This window comes from Rhamphochromis sp. 'chilingali', assembly GCF_963969265.1.
Source record: "Rhamphochromis sp. 'chilingali' genome assembly, chromosome: 10".
In the NCBI taxonomy this organism is placed as follows: Eukaryota; Metazoa; Chordata; class Actinopteri; order Cichliformes; family Cichlidae; genus Rhamphochromis; species Rhamphochromis sp. 'chilingali'.
The window spans coordinates 25,061,153-25,084,648 of NC_137937.1; the positions used below are offsets into that span (position 1 = coordinate 25,061,153).

General features: G+C 45.9%; 1 protein-coding gene across 1 annotated transcript in view; it reads left to right on the forward strand.

Annotated features, from left to right (window-relative positions):
* Positions 1-30: 30 nt before the first annotated feature.
* The window catches only part of LOC308404078 (zinc finger SWIM domain-containing protein 6-like), a gene marked incomplete at its 5' end in the record, with an annotated part of 47,145 nt that continues 23,679 nt past the window's right edge, over positions 31-23,496 (forward strand). Inside the window, one exon of the mRNA XM_080893920.1 lies at positions 31-463. Within this exon, the coding sequence (XP_080750046.1) occupies positions 31-463 (433 nt within the window). The remainder of the gene's footprint in view (positions 464-23,496) is intronic.

Consider the following 23,496-nt stretch of genomic DNA (forward strand, 5'->3'; position numbering starts at 1 on the left):
ACTGCGCTTCAGGTTGGAAGCGGTGCGAACATGGCCGAGCGAGTCCAGCAGCCCCCAGCCAAGAGGCTCTGCTGCCGGCCCGGCTACAACCCGGCGTGCAGGCAGGGGCAGCGGGCTGGAGGTGTCCTGTGTGGCGGCGCGGGGTCCGCTCCGGGAGGGTCGGGAAATGGGAAAACGCACAACCCCGAGTCGTTGCTCGATATCGCGGCTCGCAGAGTCGCGGAGAAGTGGCCGTTCCAGAGGGTGGAGGAGCGGTTCGAAAGGATCCCGGAGCCCGTCCAGCGGAGGATCGTATATTGGTCTTTCCCGAGAAGCGAGAAGGAAATCTGTATGTATTCCTCTTTCAACGCTGGAGGAGAGGAAAGTGGAACTAGCGGGGACAATAATGACGAGACCCAGCTGCCTTTCCTACGGGGTGTCACTCTGTTGGAGGGTGGCTGGGTGGACAACGTATTGCAAGTCGGTGAGTGGACCATAGCGTTAGAGTAACGCAGGGAAACAGCATATAACCAACAAAACACCCAACTAGCACGGTTTGCCTTTTCCATTGGAGCCATGCCAGACTTTTAAAGGGCTCGTGTTTGCCTCCCTTAGTCTCGTCTATTATAAACAATGCAGGGTATTTCCACACCAGTCTACCCTATAGCTGTGTGTGAGAGCAGCCTATTTTCAGACAAGCCCGTAATAGTAGCCCACTTCTTCTTGTTTTTACCCACTGAGCTGCGCGCATTGAATGGCCCACAGCCATCCCAATTGGAAGCTTAGCACTTTGTTCCTATTTTTGTGTCTTTCTAGCTCTCCATGCCCCCACCGATGGGTACGCAGACAAAAGCCCCCTATATCTTTTCACCGCTGGCTAAATAGACGATATTTAGAAAGGGTGGGAGGGACGGTGATTTAAAGCCACAGTGCTTCTGTTTTGTTTGCCAAACACCTTTGTGAGACGGACTGAAGTCTTTCTTTCTGCCTTTCCAATATTCACTTAAAGCCCAAGCTATATGCACGGGGTAATGACAAATATGTTTTTTCCCCTTGGCGGCATTATTTTTGGTAAAGCTCGGGGTAATTAGAGGTGCTATAGGCTCAGCAACCCCCTGGCTGGCTGGCTGGCTGCCTTTGCCAGAGCCACAATATTTCACTGCAATCGTCAGTGCAATAGACTCAGCTGTCAATCCGACTCCCCACCCTTGGAAACGGTTCAGGATTCTAATCCCATTACCCTCCCCAGTTCATCTGAATCTTAATGCATTCTGCAAACAAGATTTTATGCATGATCTTCTTCCTCCTCCCTCCCTCCCTATCTCTCTCTCTCTTCCCCCTCCTTGTTCCCTCTTCCTCTCTCACTTCTTGGCTTACTATCCCTCCAAAGAATCTGTGTGGAGATGGCTTCAGCTCTTGTGGGCTCAGAGAATGTGCAGTGCACAATAGTAGCCATGGAGTAGGCAGACAGGAAGGCAGCTCTCCCTCCCTCTCTCTGGCCTGTTTACCAGATTCCCCAGCATTAGTCTCATTTATGGGCTCGGTCATTTGGGGCTTTAGGAAGCAAAGCACTCAGCTTAGGGTTAAATAAAAAGTGTGAGGCGTCAGCGAGGTATATGTAAGCAGTGTGTGTGTGTGCTTTGGGAAATAGTGACAGGCAGGGTAACGAGGTCATTTACTGTGGCCATGCATGTGCTTCTGTCTGCTTTAAAGAGATGGAAAAGTGTGTCAGAGTGTGTGTGTGGGCTTGATAAACACAGAGGGAAATTGCACATGCATCTCTCTCCCTCTGTGTGTGTGTGTGTGTGTGTGTGTGTGTGTGTCTGTGTGTCTGAGTCTGCATGGGCTGTCAGTCTCATCCCGCATGCTCACAGAGAGTGGAGAATGACAGGCGAGTACACAGCAGGAGGAGGGCATGTTATGCTGATTGCAATTTTCACCCCAGAATTTTTTATTTTTTTAAAGCTTGGGAAGATAAAGCCAGGAAGAGAAAATGATAAATAAAAGATGCAATCTACTCCAGGGGACAGGCAGCCACTGGAGGATGAGGGCTTAAAAGCAGGGCAGCGTGGGAGGGAGGAGGCTGTCAGCCACATCACACACCACATGTATTGGCCCATCAAACACATACAGTGGGTCTGGCCTGGAAAACAGTGCAGGGTGGCTGTTAGGGCGTGTATGTGTGCGCACACAAGCGTATATGCATGCATGACTTTGTGTGGCTTCTTGTGTGCAAATGTGTGTGCTGTCAGTGGGATGGGATTCAGTGTTGATGATGAAAGACAGTAGAGCAGTAGAATAGATGCAGAGGTTATTGTGTATGGGGGTTGGGGGGAGCTAATATACTTGAATGGATCTGCTGTCGCTGTATTCCACTCCTTCCCCTCCCATCCCGTCCTCTACCTCCCTCTCTCCCAAGTGAGCAGCTATAAAACTCTCCATATTTACTCCCCTAAGGCCAACTACCAGCCCCCAGTCTCCTGTGATTATTTATCTTTTTCTCAAAGACATTAATCACAAGCCTTTTTCCTTTTTTTTTGGGTCCCTCCATCTCTTTCCATACATCAGTGCTATGGAGAGAATGGATAGGAGGATGGCGCTTAAGGGGAAGAGCAATAGATCGGGTGATATCAAGAAAAAGAGGGGAAGCCTAGAGGGAAAATGTGGGTGGAAAATGCAAAAGAGGAAAGAAGCATTGAAATGGTGATTGCAAGAGAAGGGAGATGCATGAAAGTAAAGAATGAAGTGCGGAAAAAGGGGGAGAGAGTGAGATGGATGGCTCGCTCTCTCTCCCATGCGGGCTCATCTGTTCCAATGCCAGCCTCTGAGATAAATTTTCATATACGAAATTCAGGCGTTATCTTAGCGGTCCACTGCTCCTCGGTTATAGCGGCGTTATAACAACCCGGCTTCGGTATTTTTGCGCTCCTCACTGATGTTCCGGTCAGCCACAGAGCAGGTGTCGGACCACATACCTAACCTTAACCTCTAAAGGCTTCTGTGTGTAATAATACATGAAAAACTGCAAACGAACAGCATTAAATATGCATCTTGCTTTGGAAAGCAGTCCCCCTAACAGCAGCTGTCTGTCATAAAAAATTACATTGTCATGAGGTGATCACAGAAACATCAGTAAATCTCACCAGTGGTGCCAAATTTTGAATCTTTTTTTAGCTTGTCAATCACACTGTACCGTGTGGCAACTGAGCATCATTTACCGGTATAGAAAACTTCTAGACCAGCCTGTTCTGATCACAGCATCTGTTCTCTGGTCCCCTTGTGTAATTTAGACTCAGCGGCTCATCTTCCTGAAAAGGAAGGCTAGTGTTATTGTGCCCCATCCTCTAATTATAGAATTCTAATCCTATGGCTGTAACATGGCATGACAAAGCATGTTTGCACTTCATTACCCTCCTTCCTGTTTTAGTCCTCCAGCATGGGTCAAGTTCATCTCCGCTGCTGTCATTTATTCAAGACTTGTACCTTTCCCTTGAACTCTCATCCCTGTGTTTCTAAACCCTCCCACCCCCCGTCTGCCTCCAGGGCTTTGTACTAAGAGTTAAAAAGGAAAAACCCCATAACTCACCACTGTACACACCACCACCTTCCTATCCTGTTACCGTAAGCCCCCATGTCCCCGAGGAGTGACATACTGATGCCTGGCATATGTCGCTCTCTGCGTCGTCATTAGCATAGTCTACGCGGGACAGCCTGTTTATCCAGCTCCGCTTGTTAGGCTAATTTTTTTTTTTCTTCCACATGAAGCTACATGTCATTTTTATCATCCTTACTGCCCCAAATCTGAGTGATGAGGCGGACACTTTGAGGGCGCTTTAAATTAAACTTGAATGAAAGTAGATACGCCATAACCTGTGGACCATTTTGCTGTGTTTTCCATGGTGGTGTTATCGGACTAAATGGCCTGTAATATTTTGCCTTGGCCCTGCCAAAAATATCACTGAGTGTCCATGGCAGTCATGCCGGTGTAAGTGTGAATGTCATCCTCCCCGACTCCACCTATTCCAGAGATAAACTGTTAGGTGTGTGTGTGTCTGTGGGTATGTTTGCATATATGTGTGTCTTGTCTTTTGCTTCTGCATGCTCATAACTCAGGTTAATTTGTTCACGCTCTGGAGAATCTTAATTAGGTTTCTGCGTCATCTGCTCTCACCAACTCTCCGTTTTCTTCCTTCTTTTAGAAGAAAAATAAAAAATAAGTCATGATGTCAATGAAACAGTGAAATAACAACCAGGCGAACCACCCGCCTGGTTGTTATTTCACCTGTTTTTTGATTGTTTGTTTTTTTTTAAATCTCTTCCTATTTGTCACATGGAGAAAATCATAACACAGACTCTGCTTAAATTGTCTGTGTGGCTCCATTATTGTGCACCATGGGTGTGTTAGTGGAGATGCTGCACAAAAACTTTTATTTAACATTCGGCCAATATGAGACGACAATACAACATACAGAGAACAGCATTTAAACAAAAGGCTTGGTAAAAACAATGAAGGTTTGCACACATTGTTAAGTTATTGCTGGTATGACAATGCCAAAGAGAAATATTTTACAAAGTTGAAGGAACACAAACTTGTTTGTGCAAGAACAGACTCATGGATCCACATCCTTTTTTTTTTTTTTTTTTTTTCCCTATGCACTTCTTTTGAGCTAAGGATTCATAAGGCTTTTTAAAAGAGCTTCTTCGGGGCCCACATCGACAAGCATTCAAACATTCTGTCCACAAAGGTGCAGAATTTAAGATGCGCAACGCAAATCTTGCAGGAGCATGTCGTCTGCGAGACGCTATCGGGCTGAGCGTTAAGGCTGTTTTTGTTGGGTGAGGGCTTATTCTTTTTGTTTGTGTGTGGGCTGTTTCTTTTCATGTGGGTGGATCTGGTTTTATTTTCCTGTTAGGTTAGAGAGTTCCTTTATCTTTTTTACAATGCCCGTCGAGAATGAGCCCACATGCCCACCGCTGAAGACAGGGAGAGCTAGAGAGAGAGACTGAGCATTATTCGAATATTCTGGGAGGCCATACTGCTGTAAAGAGGCAGAAATTGTGATGCCGGACTTAAAGAAATGCTGTCACAATAGAATTCAGAGGCTTTTCAAAATTATTCCCCATGAAGGTTTTGTGCTTTCCTATAAAGCAAAAGTTCTTTTAGAGGATTCTGTGAAAGTCAGGGTTATCAGATGTCTGTAGATCAAGCTTGAAGGTGATAGCGACGAGGGAGCAGTGATCCAGGATCCGGTGCATCAGGTCTACCCCTAGGCATATGACTAACCCTGGGCTTGTATCGTCATGGAAACATGCCTGAGCCTAGAGCTAGTGTAAACATCTGGCTGTCCAAGAGGGAGCGAGAGGGGCAGCAACTGCGTCCATGTGAAGAGAAGTGGAGTCTTTAAAGAGAGCGCTCTCTCTCTCCGTCTGGCTTTGTGTATCTGAGCCTGGGAGAAGGAGATTCCAGGGCCTTGTCTCATTATGTTGGCCGAATGGAAAGAAGATAGGATACCTTTCAGCTGTCGTGTAATGGAAACATGTTAGCTTAGTACCTCCGCGTGTGTGTGTGCGAGTGTGTGCACATGCAAATGCGGCTTTGCAGTCGTTTGGTTAGAGACAACAGATTGTGTTTTGTGTTTATCTTTTGATCTCGCTATTGTTTATTTCATAATATTACTTGATGAGAGATAATGCCTAGATTGGCAAAGCATCCAGGAAAATGACTCTTTTTTTTCTTTTTTTTTTTCTTTTTTTTTTTTTTTTTTGTATGTTTCCAGCTGAGCAGAATATTTTCCATCTAAAGCAAAAGTTGCGTAAGCGTCACAGTAAATCCAAAATGTGTTTGCATGATAATTACTTTAATTCTGCAATAATAAGTTTCAGCTCGATCTCAGTTTCCGCTTTCTATCGCTTGAAAGCAATGTGGGTGGCCTCCTTAAGGATATACCCTATAAAGAAACAATGCCATGCTGCAGCCACTAAGTGATAGATGACCACTGGTTCCTCTGCTAGCTGTGCCTCGATCCCATCATGTCAGAATTTTCCAGAAGGTCCCTAATGCTTGTCACAGCCTTAGCTCCAAACTCTAACCAACCCCGTTCCCAGATGTGCCTTTAGATAGATTTTTCCCACCACAGACCATAACTTCCTGTAGCCAGCCATGTTCCATCTCCTAAACTTGGCTTTAACTGTCCCCTGCTCCTCCCATTTCCAATGCCTATACCTGTAGACAGTCCTGTCATTTCAAGCTCGGACTAATGTCTGTGTGCCCTGTTTCCAGTCTTTCTACCTGACTGGAGCCAGCCTCTGTCTCATTCTCAGTCCCAGACATAGCCGTTTCCTCCCTACCCCTCTTAAATGAACGTTCCCAGTTCCAACCATAGCTTCACTATATCTGCCACACTGCCAGACCTATCGCAAGTAGACCAAAGACCTCTTTTCAAAATGACCCTGCACACTAATAGAAGCATATATTCAGAGATGCTCAGCGTTTAAGATCAGCGTGTGTTGGTGCTTGTTAAAATAAACCAGCTAAAGTAATAAAGTTCCAGCATGAGCTCTGTAACGTCTGCCCCAGTCCCTGTTCCAGCTTGACTTGTCTCCTGTCCCAGACTGTGGCTGCTGTGTGTGCGTCAGCACAGCTCCTCGGCTGGCTGACTCTGTCTAGGAATCCAGTCCTTCCTCCACACAGCTCCTGCCCCTCTCTTCTCTGTCAGCAGAGGGAATGAAGCACAGGGAGCAGGCGATAGAAAGGGTACTAAATCCACAATGACAAGGCCCTATTAAAAGACGTTTTTTCTATTTCATTTAATGACTTTTATTACCAGCCACCCCTCTCACTTCGATTTGGCAATAATAACAACAGGGGAATGCAGCACTCAGCGTTATCCTATCTGATTCTCCCTTTCACTTTTTTTTTCTTTTTAATGAATTCCACTTTGCACCAATGTGCTGCTGAAATAAGCACAAAAGCAGTCCAAGTCTGCGCTTACTGCAGCGGAGAGCTAAATGTGTATATATTTATTGTGGATGGATGCCTGTCTTTGTGCCTTGCATGCATGCTTGCATGTACATCTGTAGTAAAGACTTTGCACACGTCTTCACTGTTACCACAATCCAAAGCTTCTCCATGTGGTTTGGTCAACAGCTGTTGTCACCTCAGAAGCCAAACGTTTTGCGGTTTTGTGTGTGTCTGTGTGCGTACATAATCACTGTGTGCTTTGCTCAGAAAGTAGAAAGCTACCTGCCGTGGTCCAATATTAAGAACAATTACTTTGGTCTATCCTAAACAAATACACAGCATAATGATAATAATAATAATAACACAAACTTTCCCTTGTAGTGAGTGTATAATTCTTGTATCATGTTCGTCTATATCAAACGAACAGCCCAGGGCTTTCTAATAAGAAGGCAGTCAAGGCCATAAAGATTTGGACTTGGACTTTAACTCGGGTGGATCTGCCTTGTAAAGCTACTTCTGAGACACAGCTCGCCCAAATTCCTGCACAGCTTATAAGTAAAGGCAGGATTCTTTCAGTCTATTTAACTTTGTGTGAATAGGCGAATGTACGTGTGTGACTTTGTGTGTTAATGGCTCGCTGAGCGTGTTTATGGCTGTGTGTGTCAGGCTGAATAAAGGTGAGGCATGTTAATGATAAGAGGGTGGATGACATTCCCGTCTGTCATCATTCCCACCCTATCTCGTTTCCACTCTTGCATGTACACACACACACACACACACACACACACACACACACACACACACACACACACACACACACACACACACACACACACACACACACACATTTACCTCACAGTGCCGGGGTGCCGGTGACTAGGCGCCTTTGAATAAACAACAGCAGAGGATGAGGGTTTACCTGCCACTGACCCCTGTTGCTCGCACACATACATACTGATAGAGGTGTTCACTCATTGACTGGTCCCTCCCCCATCACTAAGCTGGCCCAGTGTTGACCTCTTCATCTGATCTCCAGGGATTTACCGAAGTCAAAGGTCAATCTGGTCAGACTGTCCCTCCAGTGGCTGACTGCCTTCCTTGAAAGACAGGCCCCTGCTCGCATTATTGTTTTCCAATAAGTAGCACCTGACCAAAGGAAAAGGCTGCTTGCTTGATTGAATGTGTGCATGCGTCTTTACACGTCCCAATAAGCAATTTCTCACCCGAGAGAACGGTCCAGGAGGAGACAAAGAGTATGCCCACTTTTGTTGTCCCTTTTGTGGAACAATCGGGAATCTGAGCCAGATTGAGACGAGGGGGGTTATCCCCTTCTCTCTTCTTGCCTGGCAGGCTCAAGTGCCGTGTGAGCTATGTAGAGGAGGAGGCTTTGAGAGTGCAAGGTGCCTCTGGCTGTGCCTGGTCCAACGATGTCGTGGCGGTGTGGCATGTGAGACATGCATTCATTGCTTTGTGGCAGAGCAGGGCTGAATAGAGCTGGAAAGGCTCTCCAGGCATGAGAGACAGAGAGACAAAGAAAGAGAATGAGAGAGATTCAGAGGGAAGGAGTAGAAGGCTTTCAAATGACTATGGAATTTAGTTTGCCCTTCTAAAGAGGTTTTTTTCTTTCTTTCTTTTCTCTCACTTCTATGCTCTTTTTTTTTGTTTTGTTTTTTTGCTTGCTTAGTTTTTTTTTTCATATTTCATTCCTGTTTTCCTTGTTCTTGCCAACCTGTTTTCTTGGTCTTACCATACCTCCATACTTGCACTCCCTCTCTGTGCTTCTAAGCTCCCATTGTCTCTGTTTCTCTACTTCCTGATTTTCAAGTTTCAATTCCCAAGCCAGGCTAAAGACACCCATATTGTATTTTACACGGCTCCTGTCTAGATACAGCATGTTTCCATCAAGCTTCCTGTGTCTAAAGTCCCAAAAGAAGGCTAACAAGCTTTCTAATTCCTCCTCTCTGTGCTTTGCTAGAACTACCAGTCTGTGTCCAGGTCTCAGGGGCAGTCGCTCTTTCTACATTCACAAGCTCTCTGTTTACTACAGGATTTATGAGAGAAACAAGACTTGGCCTACTTGCTGTGACGTGTATTTGTCTGAAGTTTTTAAATGATCCTCAATCTGATGTTGTTGTTTTTTTAGGCATTGCAGACCATCCTGGAACCTTTTTAGGTCGACACTGATGAATTACACTTGTTTATTGCCCTGATCACAACACTTCTGCCAGGCCACAAACATAAACCTAACTAAAAATCCTGACTGATCGGCTGATCTGAATGCTAGCCCACAATAGCAGATAAACTTCTACACATCAAAATGGCAAATGTCATACACGGTGTGCTGTTTAAGATGCTTTACACAACCCACAGTGACTTCTGCAGGCATCTGCAAGCTGCTTTGCAACCCGCCTCCACTGCAGTTCCTCTTTTCACTGCTGTTTCTCAATCAAATCTGCTGTGATGATGCCTGCTCTGTTCTCTGCTGGGGGTTTTGCTGCTTCTCTCCCCTCTTCCCACTTTCCATGTCTGAACATGAAATGGGATGCAGGTTCCCAAGCAGAGCGAAATGTGGAAATAATAATCTTATTTTGACTGAAACCGGTCTATGCCTGTCCCACGCTCTGCTCGTTGAACGGCATGGGTATAGTGTGGGTGAAGTATTGACGCTAGCATTATTGCCTGGCATTGTTGAGGATGATTGTATGCCATTGTGTGTCACTGCCAACCTGTCTGTCTGCATTCTAGCTGAGACTGGCTTGCTGCTAGCAGGCTAGCTGTCCCTCCTGGGTGGCTACATCACCTCATCCTATACCCTCCTCACAGCCAGTGACAGCCCAGCCCAGGGAGACATAGGTAATGGTCCTCTCTGATGTACACCCCGACTCAATTGAACTGGATGGCAGACACACGCCTAAAATAACAAAAGGAGGGGAGCGAAAGAGAGGGGGTGGAAAGGAGAGAAGGGGAGGGAAGGAGCGAAGCGATCGATAAAGCAGGGACACATTGCCTAATAAAGATTTATTCCTTTCCCCCCCCCCCTCGCCATCCGCCTTGGCAGGGCAGACGAGGAGGGGGGGAGGAGAGAATGTGATTAGTGGACTTCTTCTCCCAGGGTGCTTCTGATAGCATGTGTGTATGCGTGCATGGCGGTGCACTTGGCCCCATGCGTTGTGTGTATTTTTGCATCTCGGTGTGTTTATCGCATGTGTTTGTCTCTCTCCCAAGAGCAATAGGGGTTAAAAACGGTCTCTGTCGTTTGTTCTGCCAGCAGCGGCACTAGCAGCTGCAGCTGTGTCCCTGCCTCTCTCTTCCTGTCAGCTAATATTTAGTTAATCTTTGGTCTGGGACCTACGGGACTGGCCGGAGCTCCTGGTGCCCCATCCATCTCGCACTGATCTATATTCCACGCTGGATCCCTGTGCCATTAACCACTACCAAGGGGAGGAGAGCAGGGGATGGAGCGGCGCAGAGGTAGAACTAAGAGGAAAGGGCAGATGGGTGGAGGTAGAGCTGTAGAGAGACAAGAGAGTGATGGAGAGGAAGCGATAGAGGGAGGAGGAGGAGGGGTAGCTGTCTACCGTATCAGCGCTAAATAAGAGGGAAAAGACAGGCAAGGAGGTGGGTCAGCTATTCCATACATGGCAGAAATTGCTCCTAATAATTTAGGGGAAAGTGCAGCAAAAGAAATATGCACAGATTTATTTATTTATTTTGAACTCTGCAGCTCCATTTATTTCCTGCTTTATTGGATGCCGTCCCGATTTAAGTCTTTCATATAGAGGAGCAGGTGGAATTACTTCAATCTGACAATAAACAACAGAGAGGTAGAGTGTTTCCACAAGGAGGTGTGAAAGGTTGAGGAGGAAAAGGCCGACGTGGGTGGTGGAGGAGGATGGGCAAAAAAGAGAGAGGCAGAGGCGTGGGAGTGAGCGATCCATATGCAGTGAGTGGGCCACTTCATTGATATGCATTGTGTAGTTATGAGGGGGTCCACCTGTGAAGGCTCCAAGTGCTGAGTCACTCAGTAACGCACAGACTAAATGCTTTTATCCCAGACGCCTCGTCCATCTGAATGGAATATAATGGGCCGTAAAGTGCTTTGCTAGCAGCGGCTGCTTGCCCCATGGCAAACCCTTGCCCCTCGCTCTCACTCATCCTTCTCCAAATCTAATTTCGCCACTTTCATGGAAACAAAGTGTGCTTAGCTTTAATTACATTGTTGTTTTTTCTATATATTTTTGTTCTTCTTTCCATCTTTCCATGTTGTTCCTCCTGCAGTGCTTTTCTGGCAGCAACACTGAGCTTTCTCTCTCTCCCCGCTACAGCCCTTCTGTCCACACTCCCTGCATATCTTCCCCCTACAGTTAAGTGTGATCCCTCTGCTGCTGCCGCTGCCGATGCTGTGTGTCTGCGTGTGTGTATTTTGTGTGTGGGGCACCTGTTTGGGATCTCGGTGTGTGTTCAGGGTCACGCCTGCAGGTCGTGCGTAATGAATAGCAGAGCTGTTGGCGAAGCACAACTGGTCGGGGAAGGAGGTGGCCAGAGAATAGCTCACCAGTGACGGAAGGAGAGGAGGAGGATGGACGGATAGATGGAGGGAGGGAGGAAGGAAAGAAAGAAAGGGATGATGGAGCGAGAGGACCAGTAAGGGAGGAAGTGAAGAGTGGTTGCGAAGCCAGTGAGCCTTAACCACCTTCTGTCAGTCTGTCTGGTCTTGGTGCTGTTTTCTCTCTCCTCGGAATCTAATGGCTTTTCCACTGTCCTCTTTCCAAACCTCCACACCTCCCCTCCTCACCCCCTTCTCTCTACTCTTACCTCTCTCTCTCTCTCTCTCTCTCTCTCTCTCCCCCCCTCCCCCTCCCTCCCTCCATTTTTTTTCTTTCTAATTCCTCTCCATCTCTCACTTTCCCAGTTAAAATTCTCCAACGAAGTCCCTGTCTTCCCTTGCTACCTCCCCTCCCTCACTCTCCCTATGTACTTCCAGCTGCTGGCCAGGGGAACAGCTGACTAAATCTAAAGCTGGGGCCCCTGGCTCTGGCTCTGGCTCTGGCTCTGGCTCTGGCTCTGGCCCCAGCTCCAGCTCCAGCTCTGCCATAGCCTCCTCCTATTCTCAGCCCCCCTTTTCCCTTCCTCCAGCTCTCCCTCTTCTCTCTGGCCTCTAGCCCTGGCTCCTCTCTCAGCAGCCCCAGCTCAGCCCTGGCCCTGCCTCTGAACCTGGGCTCCAGTTTTGCCTGACTCTCAGTGGTTCCTTCCAACCATCCCCCTCCATCCCACTTTGGAGCTGAAAAGCCTCAAAACCCTTCGCTCTCTCTCTCTTTCTCTCTGTTTTGCCTATAAGCCTTCTGTTTTGCTTTCTCTTTTTCGTGTGGGTGTGTGTGTGTGTGTGTGTGTGTTGGCTTTTTTGTTTTGTTTTTTTTAATTGTGTATTTCTTGCTACTTCATTTGCTCACCCTCCTCCCTGCTCTGACAGGCTGTAGCTGGGCCCCTGGTACTGTCCCAACATATCTGGACTGAGGCCTCATCCAGGTTGGCTGCAGTTCAGTTCTCTGGCTCCTTTGCCCAGCATCCATTGCCAGGCATCTTCCTCTCTCTGGCTATAACGTTAGTCACTGTAACTCAATGTGGCTCGCTTTACTCCAAGCCACACTCGGCTTGTACATTCGGTTGTTTCTGGCTTAACACTTTCCGTGAAGCTCTCAGACTCGTCGCGTGTCTCCTCCGTCTCCTCGACTCCAGTTTCCGTGCGTGTCTTTAAGTTGTGTAGACGGGCTCTGGCTCAGGCAACGGCACAGACACACACGGCAGGCGCATGGAAGCATGCGTCGTGCGAGAGTGTGAAGCATATGACACATGATTGGCAGTAGGGGGAGGATGGGGAAAAGCAGCGAAAGGGGAAGTGGGCCTTGTCACAATTCTAGACAAGCCGAGGGCTCAAGTTTGATCGCTGCCCAGGGAAAGGGAGCCTTTGTTCACTCCCCCCGCCCACCTCCTCCCTAACCTCTGAGGCTGTCAGAGCGAAGGGTGCAGGCTTGTGTGATTAGGTGCAGGCACAGGTTCCATCATCACTCTTTTGAACAGACATTGCCCACAGAAGACACACGCCAATACGCTTCTTCCTTCTTGACACAGAGCAATTCTGAAAGGGCGACTGTAGGGACTGACAGGGTAAAGTTCAGAGAGCAGCCTGCAGCTACACTGGGATACACATTCCCTTTGAGTGGAAGTGGGCCAGTGAAGCCCAGGCAGGAAGAAAAATAGTCTCTCCTGTGGAAAAACTTGCCGTTCTTTGCTTATTATTCAACCCATTCCTGTCTGTCTAATGCCCACAGCAGTCTCTCCCCCCCCCCCTCCTCTCTTGTTGCATTTGTTGTCGGCTTTTGTTGTTATGTTTTAATTTTGTATGTATGCGTGGAGAGTGATTTGCTGGGTGGGGGTGGAGGGGTGGGAGAGCAGCAAAAGTTTCCTTTGGAGTCACGTTTTCTCTTGCTGACTGACAGACGCGGGATGATGAAAGCGAATCGCAAAGTGCCACAGACATCAAAGGTTCCTGTCTTCCCTCACTTATTGGCATCAGTGCACAACAACCCGGCGTGGATTCCTCAAAACAGGGAGGGAAGCAGGGGCGGGTGGGGCGTGGAAGGAGCTGCAAGACGTGGAGGCATATGACAAAAGAAACTACCGTCCAAACAGCTTGAGGGGGCAGAGTCAGGAGGTGGGGCCGCTAAATAATCAAACCTAAGCGCTGTAACTGAATCGGACTGCTTTTCAAGAGCATTTTCAATCAAAACGGGCTTTTGATGTGCACTGATTCTGATACCAGCAATGTTTGAATAGAGAAATAGTGACAGGCTTGAAGTTATGAAGAACTCTGCTTTGGGCCCTCACTTTGAGGCTGCTTTCTTTTTTTGGTGTGCATGTATTTTTTTGTATGGACCAGTGCAACAGTAATTAACTGAGTGTTAAAGCTGAGATGAAGTAAGCCGCTTGGTTCTGCTCTCCTAACCTTATAGACCCCCGCCCCACCAACCCCTCTTCTGTGTCTGTCTCTCACTCCCTCCCTTTTATCCTTTCTCTTGTTCAGGATGGCACCCATTGACTGCCTCTGACCTAATTTGGGCAAATTTCACTGACCTACTTCATGGGTGAATGCTGACTTGCCCACGGGAGGTGATTCTCTCACACACATGCACACATAATCTTTTCTATCCTTACGGTTAACATGCAGGCCCCTCGATGCCCCGTACAGTGGATGTGGTGGCGGGCAAGTGACCCCCCCTCAGCTCACCCCCTCGTTCCCCAATCAAACCCCCTTCTATCCTCTCCTCCTTCTGGCATCCCAAATGAACATAATGAGGATATCAAAGTGTGAGCGCATAGTAAAATATAAACAAAGCTGTTGGCCTCTGTTTGATGTGGTCTCAGAGGTGACATAGCGCTTCACTTCACTAGTCTCTGAAGAGATGTAATCAGCATAATTGGGTAAGGATACGATTATTCTTCTGTCATTTATGAAAATGCTAATTTGAGGTAATTCGATCAAATAATCTGGAGGTACTTTGGGTGTACTGGCAATCACAGTAATTCATTTTTTAAAGTTTAAAACGATACAGACTATGTGCATGTTGAGCAACCTGAGAATTAGTCTGTTAATGTGCTAAAAATGAATTCAAGCATCATTGCATTCCTCTGGCAGATTAATTCCCAGTCAACTGGACGAGGTCCTCTGGAGGGTTTTGGAAAGGGTGTTGTCATTCTTGGATTAGTTTCCCCCCCCCCCCCCCCCCCCCCTTTTTTTTTTTTTTTTCTTTTTTAATGTGAGGATGATTAGTAATAGACTTCTCTGCCTACAGGCCTTCACAAGGACATGATGGTTAGAATGAAGTCTAGCTTGAAACTGTGTTTCGGTCACGCTTGTTTTAGTATTCTTTGTAATATTTTGTGCAACCGGTGTTTTGTGTGTTTGACAAAGAAGATACTTGTGTTCATATTTTTATTGTCTGCATATTTTGCACTGTGTGTGTGTGTGCTTGCCCCCTGAATGTACATGCATATAGACCCAACACCGGACAGACACACATTGTCATGGCAACGCACACGGATGTCAACAAAAGAGGCTCCAGGGTGAATATTGTCCCCCCTCTTGTCCAGCAGGGTGCAATTTATCTCAATGTAGCCATGAAAGGCAGCTATTTACATGAAACCAGAGCTGTTTCTGGGAAATAAGGGTCTCTCTGAAGGTTTTGATGTCAGCTGCCTGCTTTTAGTCCAAGAATGGAAACCTTAACCATCCAGAGAGAGAGCAAGCGAGCGAGAGAGGGGAGAGGAGAGGAGTGAGTTGTAAACCTACCGAGAGAGATCTCAGTTCCCCCATGTGTTTCAGGTCCTCACCCTGAAAAGTCTCTCATCCTTTCCCCTTCGACTTGCTTTCTGAAGGCCGAGCGTAGCGTGTGATTTCAGATGCTTACAGTTTGCACAGAGTAAATCTGACTCTCTCCCACCCCCCCACCCCCCTTTGCTTTATAGCTTATCCTTAAGAGAGTGGTGCTAACATCAACGTCAATATTTACAGGAATAGCCCGCAGGCAAGCGAATCGACCACCTCGATTCAGCAGAGACATCAACCTTTCTCGTGCTCCCCCTCCTTCCTGCCCGTTCTCTTCTTTCCCTCACTTGTCTTCATCCCAGCTATTCCCGTTCTCTGCAACAGCCCGTCGATCAAGGCGCCAGGTGGCTGAGTTATTTGTCTTTGGGTTGCCTTTGTTTTGTGTGTGTGTGTGTGTGTGTGTGTGCACAAGGTGCGTCCTGTATGCGCAGGATCTTTGACAGGGCCACGGCTTTGACACAGGCTCAGCTACTGTTTGAGAGATGCTGGATGACGCGTGTCAAGCGATATTAAATGTGAGAGAACCTCCCCTCCTTTCTTCCTCCATCCCATCCCCCACACCCCGAACCCCCACTCTGCCCATCCTGCCACCGTGGACTGTGTCTGCTGTGGTTAGTGTGAGCTATGACACTTTCCACTGGGTCTTTTTTTTTTTGTTTGTCTTTTTAGGGAGGGGGGTAGGCGGCACATCTGATGCATGAAGCCTCACATCACTTCGGGTATAGAGTGGAGAGAAGGTCAGCAGATACACAGAGGAATAGATGCAGTGCACAGACACCTTACCTGTGTCAGGTTTTTCCCTTTTTAATGGTCAAACTGATTATTGTGCAAGCTACATATTTTTCAGTTATGGTGTTTGAAAACTGCTGCTGTAGCTGTTGCACAGTTTTGTCTTATCTGGGGTGTCGCTGATGAAGCCAGGTCACTTTCCAATAGACTGCCCACCTGTTTAATTGTTCCATGTAGATTTGTTTATTTTCTTTGTGCAGGGAGACGATAAATAACTTTTTTGTACATTTCACTGTGGCACTAACACACATGTGCACCTGCTTCCATCTCTGCCAGGTAAGGCAGAAGCACAAGTAGCATGCCAGCAGGCCTGATGCTCTAACAGGACGCTCCGAGATGGGGGGGTGCCGGCAGAGGCAGCTTTATGGCAGGATGTAGCACGCGCCGGCGAACAGAGAACAGCCAGTGTGACCTCAGTGACTCCAGGAAAGAAGGGGTTAAAAAAAGCCAGCATGGCTACATTGGCTGCGTTACGCAAACTGGCGGCTGGCTGGAGCTGAAAGGGGAAGTGCTGAGCTCAGAGGAACACTGGCTCAGAGCCATCGCTCCCTCCTCTGAACCCCCCACCCGCCATCCTCCCCCTCCTCCCCGCTACAGCTGAGTGCTCCCCATGCTTCCCACCGCCAGGCGTGGTGATGTGTGTTTGTGTGTCTGTGGGCCTGTGCTGGAATGCAGCTTCCCCCTCGGCTGGGGCCTGTGTGTGTGTGCGCACGTGTTCGTGTCTGTCTGGAATGATGCCTCTCCTTGTCTATAGTGTGACGTCAGTACACACACAGCAGGTCAGCTTAGGGCTAGGCAACATTCTGCGTGTGTGTGTGTGTGTGTGTGTGTGTGTGTGTGTGTGTGTGTGTGTGTGTCATGGGAGGGGGAACAGGGGAGGAGTCAGTTATTGGAGAGAGAAAAAGGAAAGAGGAGGGGCTGTTTGTGAGCAGAAGGAGGTTGACTGCAGAGAGTCACTGAAGCCAGTATGCGTGCATGCATGAAGGAATCATGAGTGTGTGTCAAGGGGTGGGGTTTTGTGTGTGTGTGTGTGTGTGAGAGAGTGTGTCGGGTGACTTTCCAAATGAAATGGGAAGGGTAAAGAGAGTAAGGTTATTTCCTGGCGTGGAGAAGTGAACCTAAAAACACGCACATAACCCACGCATGTGCACTCGCAGTCATGCTGCAGTTTTCAGTCCAGTGCCATTAGTGCCCAGCTATTTTCATATGCAAATAAATTCTGTTCACTTTCAGCAGCATTAACTTTCACAGTGGCTTTTTGTCTGTGCGCTGTGCTGCATTTACAGAATCTTTTTTATTTAAACCACACTTGCTCTTTTTTTTTCTTTTTTTTTTCTATTATCGATTTTAATATTTGAGCTTTAGTGGCTCGACAAACTTCTAAAAGCTGCATTATCGCCAAAGGATTTCTGGGTCAAAGTTCAGATTAAGTGAACGAAACGCATCTACAATCTATTTTGCATGTCAGTCTGGGAGTTTCTGCATGCAGATTTTGCATAAAAGCTGAAAAACACACTTTTCAATAATCCCCATTTATTCCTTTTACTTTGTCTACTGAACAGACCAGCTCATTTTGAACAAGGCTAGTGCTTTACTGTCTCAACTTACTCTATAGGTTTCCCACCAGAAAGTTACTCAAGTGCTGTAGTAGCAAACAATGGCTTTTCAATGGATCCCTTTACCTTCATCTATAGCTTGCGTGGGTCTTCTGGGACAGACTTCTGCTAATTACACGCATTCATTTCCAGCCATCTGTAATTTCATTCACACTAATGAACCTTGCACATGGATTGGGATAATGTATAGTTAATTTACAGATGGGAGACAGAATTAGCAGGCTGCTAACTTATCAAGTGACAGAAATTTGTTGGATACCAACTAAAGGAACAGTTCACCCAATACCACACAGGTGAAATTACACCTAATAGTAATTTTAGACTTAAGCGTTAAATACTTAAATACAACTAACATAGCACGTTTTGTTAGACCCCAATTTTAGTTTGTCACAGTCACACAGGTCTGAATGCCAGCCATGTTCACCGGGCAATTACTGGTTGTAAGGAAAAAATGTAGATTTCCCTAACCAGTTGGTGAGTGATTGCAGGATGTTGATGGTAGTCACTATGAAACTGATTACTAAAATCCTAGTCACCCTGGCCTAGAGACTGGTCAGTGACCTCCTGGCAACCACAGGTCATTAGGGATAAATATGTATTTCCTGACCAGGTTGTTTGTAGTCAGAAGATGAAATTGGTTGCAAAGAAGTGTACAGTTATGATTGCTTTGATTATAAGCAGTTTGCTTCAGTTGCCCATTTTTGGAACGGGAGACACTAACTCGACTGCAAACACTTGCCATCGAGTCTTCATGCAGTAGTGAAACTGAGAAGTGCAACACAAACCGGAAATTGAAAATGCTTGCCTCAAAGGAAAATTTGTGGCTTTTGAAATGTGTTAGCTGCAACTTTTGTGCTCAGTACACACTGTAGATGATCTGCTCGTCAGCTATAGGTTTGCAGCTGACTGCTGGTCACTTGCCTCCATTCCAGGCTCTGGTCGCCTAAGCAGCCTTCTAATATATTTACTATCTGATCATATGTCAGTCGGCTGTATTCTTCTTATAAGTGATTATTTCAGTCGTTTGCATGGAATTTCAACAATGTTTATGCTGCTCATTTCCCATCACTTGAAGTCGTGGGATGTCATTCACTTTTTATGCTTTCTGGTCTGACTGAAGGCAAAGAACGCCTCAGGATGCCAACAACTAGTGTTCTCCTAGTGGCCCATCATAAGCCCAGATAAACTGGAGGATTGTGTCACATAAAATCTGTGCCAAATCGATATGTGGATCCATCCACTGTGGGAAGTAGCTGAAAGTATTTGCAGTCAAGCTGGCATCCCTCATGCAAAATACTGGTGACCTTTCAGGGAGGTTTTTCAATCTCAACTGGTGGTTCTCAGATGGCCAATCAGTCTCTAGGCCTGTGTGACTGAGGCCTAATAAACTTTTACAGACTTTTATGTATCTTTTTATATAGAGTCATGCTAGCTGGTTATCCCTGTTCCCCAACATTTTCTAATGAATATCCCTTAAACTGTTTTTTTTTTTGTTTTGTTTTTTTTTCCTCTTGTCTCAAGCCCGTCCATGACGAGAGGCTTCACTGTCTTCTTATACTGGTCATTTTCTTGAACACCAACCTTTGGGATCCGTCAGCAGAGCAGTAACACCATCTCTGTCTGACAGGCCCAATCCAGCAAAATTAGAATCCATTTTGAAAGTGATAGTTAGAAAATTGCAAGTCATTCCTGATGTACCGCGTGGCAACGAAGTGGCAGCAGCCCAGTAGTCGACTGTCATTTCAACCGCCAGCTGATGACAACTCCAATCACCCACACATCCGTCAGCGTGCGCGCACACTCGCACGTAGACACAAACACACAGACATACACGTATACTTTCCCTCCCGTCCCTATGATTAACATTCAGATTTTGCTGTCAGATTCTCAAACGGAAGTAAATGCATTGAAATTCATAGAATATCTCAGAACATTAATTTATGCTTATGTGTGTCTTGTCAGGATAAGCATTCGGACTGGGAGCTTGTGTGTGTGTGTGTGTGTTTGTGTACAAATATGCATGTGTAAATGTGTGGGTGATGAAAACACACCCGGGGAGGAAAAATACTTTTTTTTTTTTTTTTTTTTTTTGGTGCACCAGTGGGTTTAAGGCATGAATATGGCTGCCCCTGGAGCTCAGTTGTGTTATTCAAGCCTGTCCCATACCTAGGACACACACACACACACACACACACACACACACACACACGCACACACGCACGCACGCCTGGAGCAAGGTCTCCTGCAGAATAGCTCTGATGTCTGTTTATAGTCTCTGTATGGGTTCTTCCTTATAGGACCACACACGCATGCACTTATTGTTACTCACACAGACCTACCCTTTTAGATGCTGCATAGCCTTGTGTACGTCTTTGTAACCTTATTAATTGGGCCAGTTCAAGGAGCTGCGACGAAGGAAATGCTCCTTTAGCTGTGGGTGGGATGGCGTGTTAGAGGGTGGGGGTTGTTCATCAGTTTATGTCCCTTTTCTAGCCTTGTAGCAGTTCAGATCTCCTTTCAGCAGGGCCTCTCAGTTTAGTCCGACCAAATGGATTGGATTCCAGGCCAATAGCCTTTTCTCTGTTAGGTTTAAGCAGGCTATCTTTGGTCAACATAAAATAGGATCCCATGTTAAAGCTCACACTGCTGCAGGTGGTCCCCTCTGGATCAGAGAAGCTCTAGCAGGGCAGAGTCGGATTTAGGTGTTGCTCTCTCTCTGTCTACAGCCCACGAGGTAATTTGATTAATGTGCAAGGCTAAAGTGAATCTGTGCAGGCGACTGGGCCTTAAATATTTGCTCTGGCTGTTTCTCCCTCTTTGCCTTTGTTAACTTGCTTTCATACCGGCCCATTTGTTTAATCTTGGTTCTTTTTATTTTTTTTTGGTTTTGTTTGTTGTCTTTTGTTTTTTCATTCAAATGCATCATTTTTTCAGAATAAATCACACACACTTCAGAATAAATCACACACACACACACACACACACACACACACACACACACACACACACACACACACACACACACACACACACACACACACACACACACACAGAAAGGATGAGTGCTGTCTGAACTGCAGGGTGCCATATTAGATTTAGGTGACAGTCACTCATGGACCAATTCAGCCAATAAACTTAATGACCTTCCCACTGCTGGGCCTGAATTTTCTCCATTGACTTGGAATCTTAATTTGATTGCGGAAATATATGTATGTTGCTCAATCTAATTTAGTTCACTGATTTTGGAACACTGGGCACTTTTGTGCTTAGCGAAGCAAACCCCCTCTCCCCACCAACTGCCTTCATGTGGGAAGCTAAATCCTGTTTCATAGGGAGCATATAAAGGTGGCATTCTTCCGTCACAGCAGACGTACGTTGAAGGGGCTGCAGGTCTTAGCCCAGGTCTTTCCTCCCTGAAATAAGAGCACAAATCTGGCATTTCAGGGGGGCCCTTGTTTTTGGAATAAGCAGAAGTGGTCATAGCTGGTCAAGACGTCACATACTGGCTAATCTGCACTTACACAATTTGAGAATGAAAGATCGAAGTGCAATATGAAAGAATGCTTTGATGTGGGTCACCCAAAGAGTGTGGGTGGTCCACAGACATTTTTGGATATCTATCTGTCTGTCTGTTTAGCTGTCTAGCAAGCTAGCTAGCTTTACACACACACACACACACACACACACACACACACACACACACACACACACACACACACACACACACACACACACACTCATTCTCACTCACTCTTTCACACACTGTCATTGCCTGCTTCCTCTGTGTTTTGGGCCAAGTGTGATTTCACCAGGGCGGTCAGAAGGGGTTTCTAGGGCAACCTCACAGAGGCCTTGTTCTAAAAATGGCCGCCATGGTTACTTTGAAAGCCAACACTGGCCTCTTGAACATGCACAGAAAAGAGCCCTGAGTACCACTTGGGGAGGAAAGCTGGGTGGACTGGGTGAGGGGGAAACCAGGCTCTTTAATAGCTAGCACATGAGACATTGAAGGTTTCATACCCACCCAACCAGGAGTCAGGGGAGGTGTGTTTGTGTGTGTGTGTGTGTGTGTGTGCTAGTGCGTGTATCTAAACAGTAATATCCCTGTACTCAGCGCTTGGCTAAATTAAAAGGGCATTTTTGGCGTGGGGGGCAGGTTTTGGTGCCCAGACGATTGGACGGGGAAAGGCGAAACTCATTACCTACCCATCTGTCAGAGAGTGAGAGAGAAAGAGCTGTGGGAATGTGGATGGATGAAAAGGGCTTGGAAGGGGAGAGAGTGAGAATGCCTATTAAAGCAAGGGAAACACAACAGAATTTAGCTTTTTAAATACGCAAGTCTTTTATCGCTGTTCAGTGTTTTATACTCCATGTGTTCTGAATCCAAAAAGTATCCCTGTTCATTTTCTCTATGAGAAAGAAAAATAGTTTTGGTTTTTAAAGTGCAGCTGGTTTTACAACCGTGTGTGTGTGTGTGTGTGTGTGTGTGTGTGTGTGTGTGTGTGTGTGCAATTGTATCAAAGGTTCATTTTTTTTGGGCTCTCTAAGCCCCACATGTTTTTGATGTTCTCTCTTTCTCCCCCCCTCTGTGGACCAGGGGCCACTCTCGAAACACAAGCTTGACATCCTCATTTGTATGTTTTTTTTTTTTTTTTTTTTTGTTTGTTTTTTTTACAGCTTAATAAGCTAGCTTTCTGCTCTACAACCAGGTGCACCATGTCAGCGTTTTTGTCTAGTTTAAGATTGTCTCAGTGCTGGAGTCTCCCACAGCTGGAGACATATAGGCTTTGATCACTGCAGATGCGAGTGGCTGCCATATTTGATCCACACTCAATCTACTGTGGATATTGTTAACAAACATGTGTTTCCTCTGCCAGCTGGCTTTCAGAATGGAAACGCATATCTCCATGGCAGTGTTGTGCAGTGTTAGGTTTTTGCAGCCAGCATTTCTTAGTTTGCAGATAATGCTAAGCGAAAGGGTAAATATCATAATTCATTGCTCTTTCTGTTTTACAAACTCCAATTACATTCATGCTGATAGAGCTTTTTGAATGTTGTATTGATAGATTTATATTAGGCATCCGTCTCATAAAACCGATAGCAACTATTCTCATCCAAGGGAACAAGCATTAAATGGACACAAATGCTCAACTAATCCAAAAGGGGGGGGAATTCAAAGCAATTTAAGAATGGAGGGGCCTGAAGAGGCTTGAGAAGAAAAGTTAACTGCTAACTGAAGTTAATGGATGTGAAGCAGAAAACAGACAGTCAAAATAAATAGGAACACATAGTTTATTCACAGTTTAGATAAACACGTGAAGTGGTTATCTAAAGTTTACTCAAAGTAAAGCTAGAAGTTAAGTTTGTTAACTAAAAATATAGATAAAGAAATAAAATTGTTAGTTAAGCAACAATAATTTAAATTGGCTTGTAATTTAAATTGTTAGCTAACTGTTAAAATGATTATTTTCACTATTTCAACTGTTAAACTATAACTAAACCGTTTAAAGTGGTTTAAAATGATTACCCAAATGCATGCCTTGTAAGTGAAATTGTTAGCTAACTGTTAAAACAAATAAAAGTCAAAGTATGCTATGCTAAGTATGCTATTCAATGCTAAATTAATAAAAAGTTTGAAATTAATAGTTTAAAAAATTGGTTGAAATTGAAATTGTTTCCTTAATGTATTAACAGCTTAAATATTGAGAAAAGTATCCACAGTTTGTTAGCTAATTGTTAACTAAAAATAATGAATAAACATTTAAATT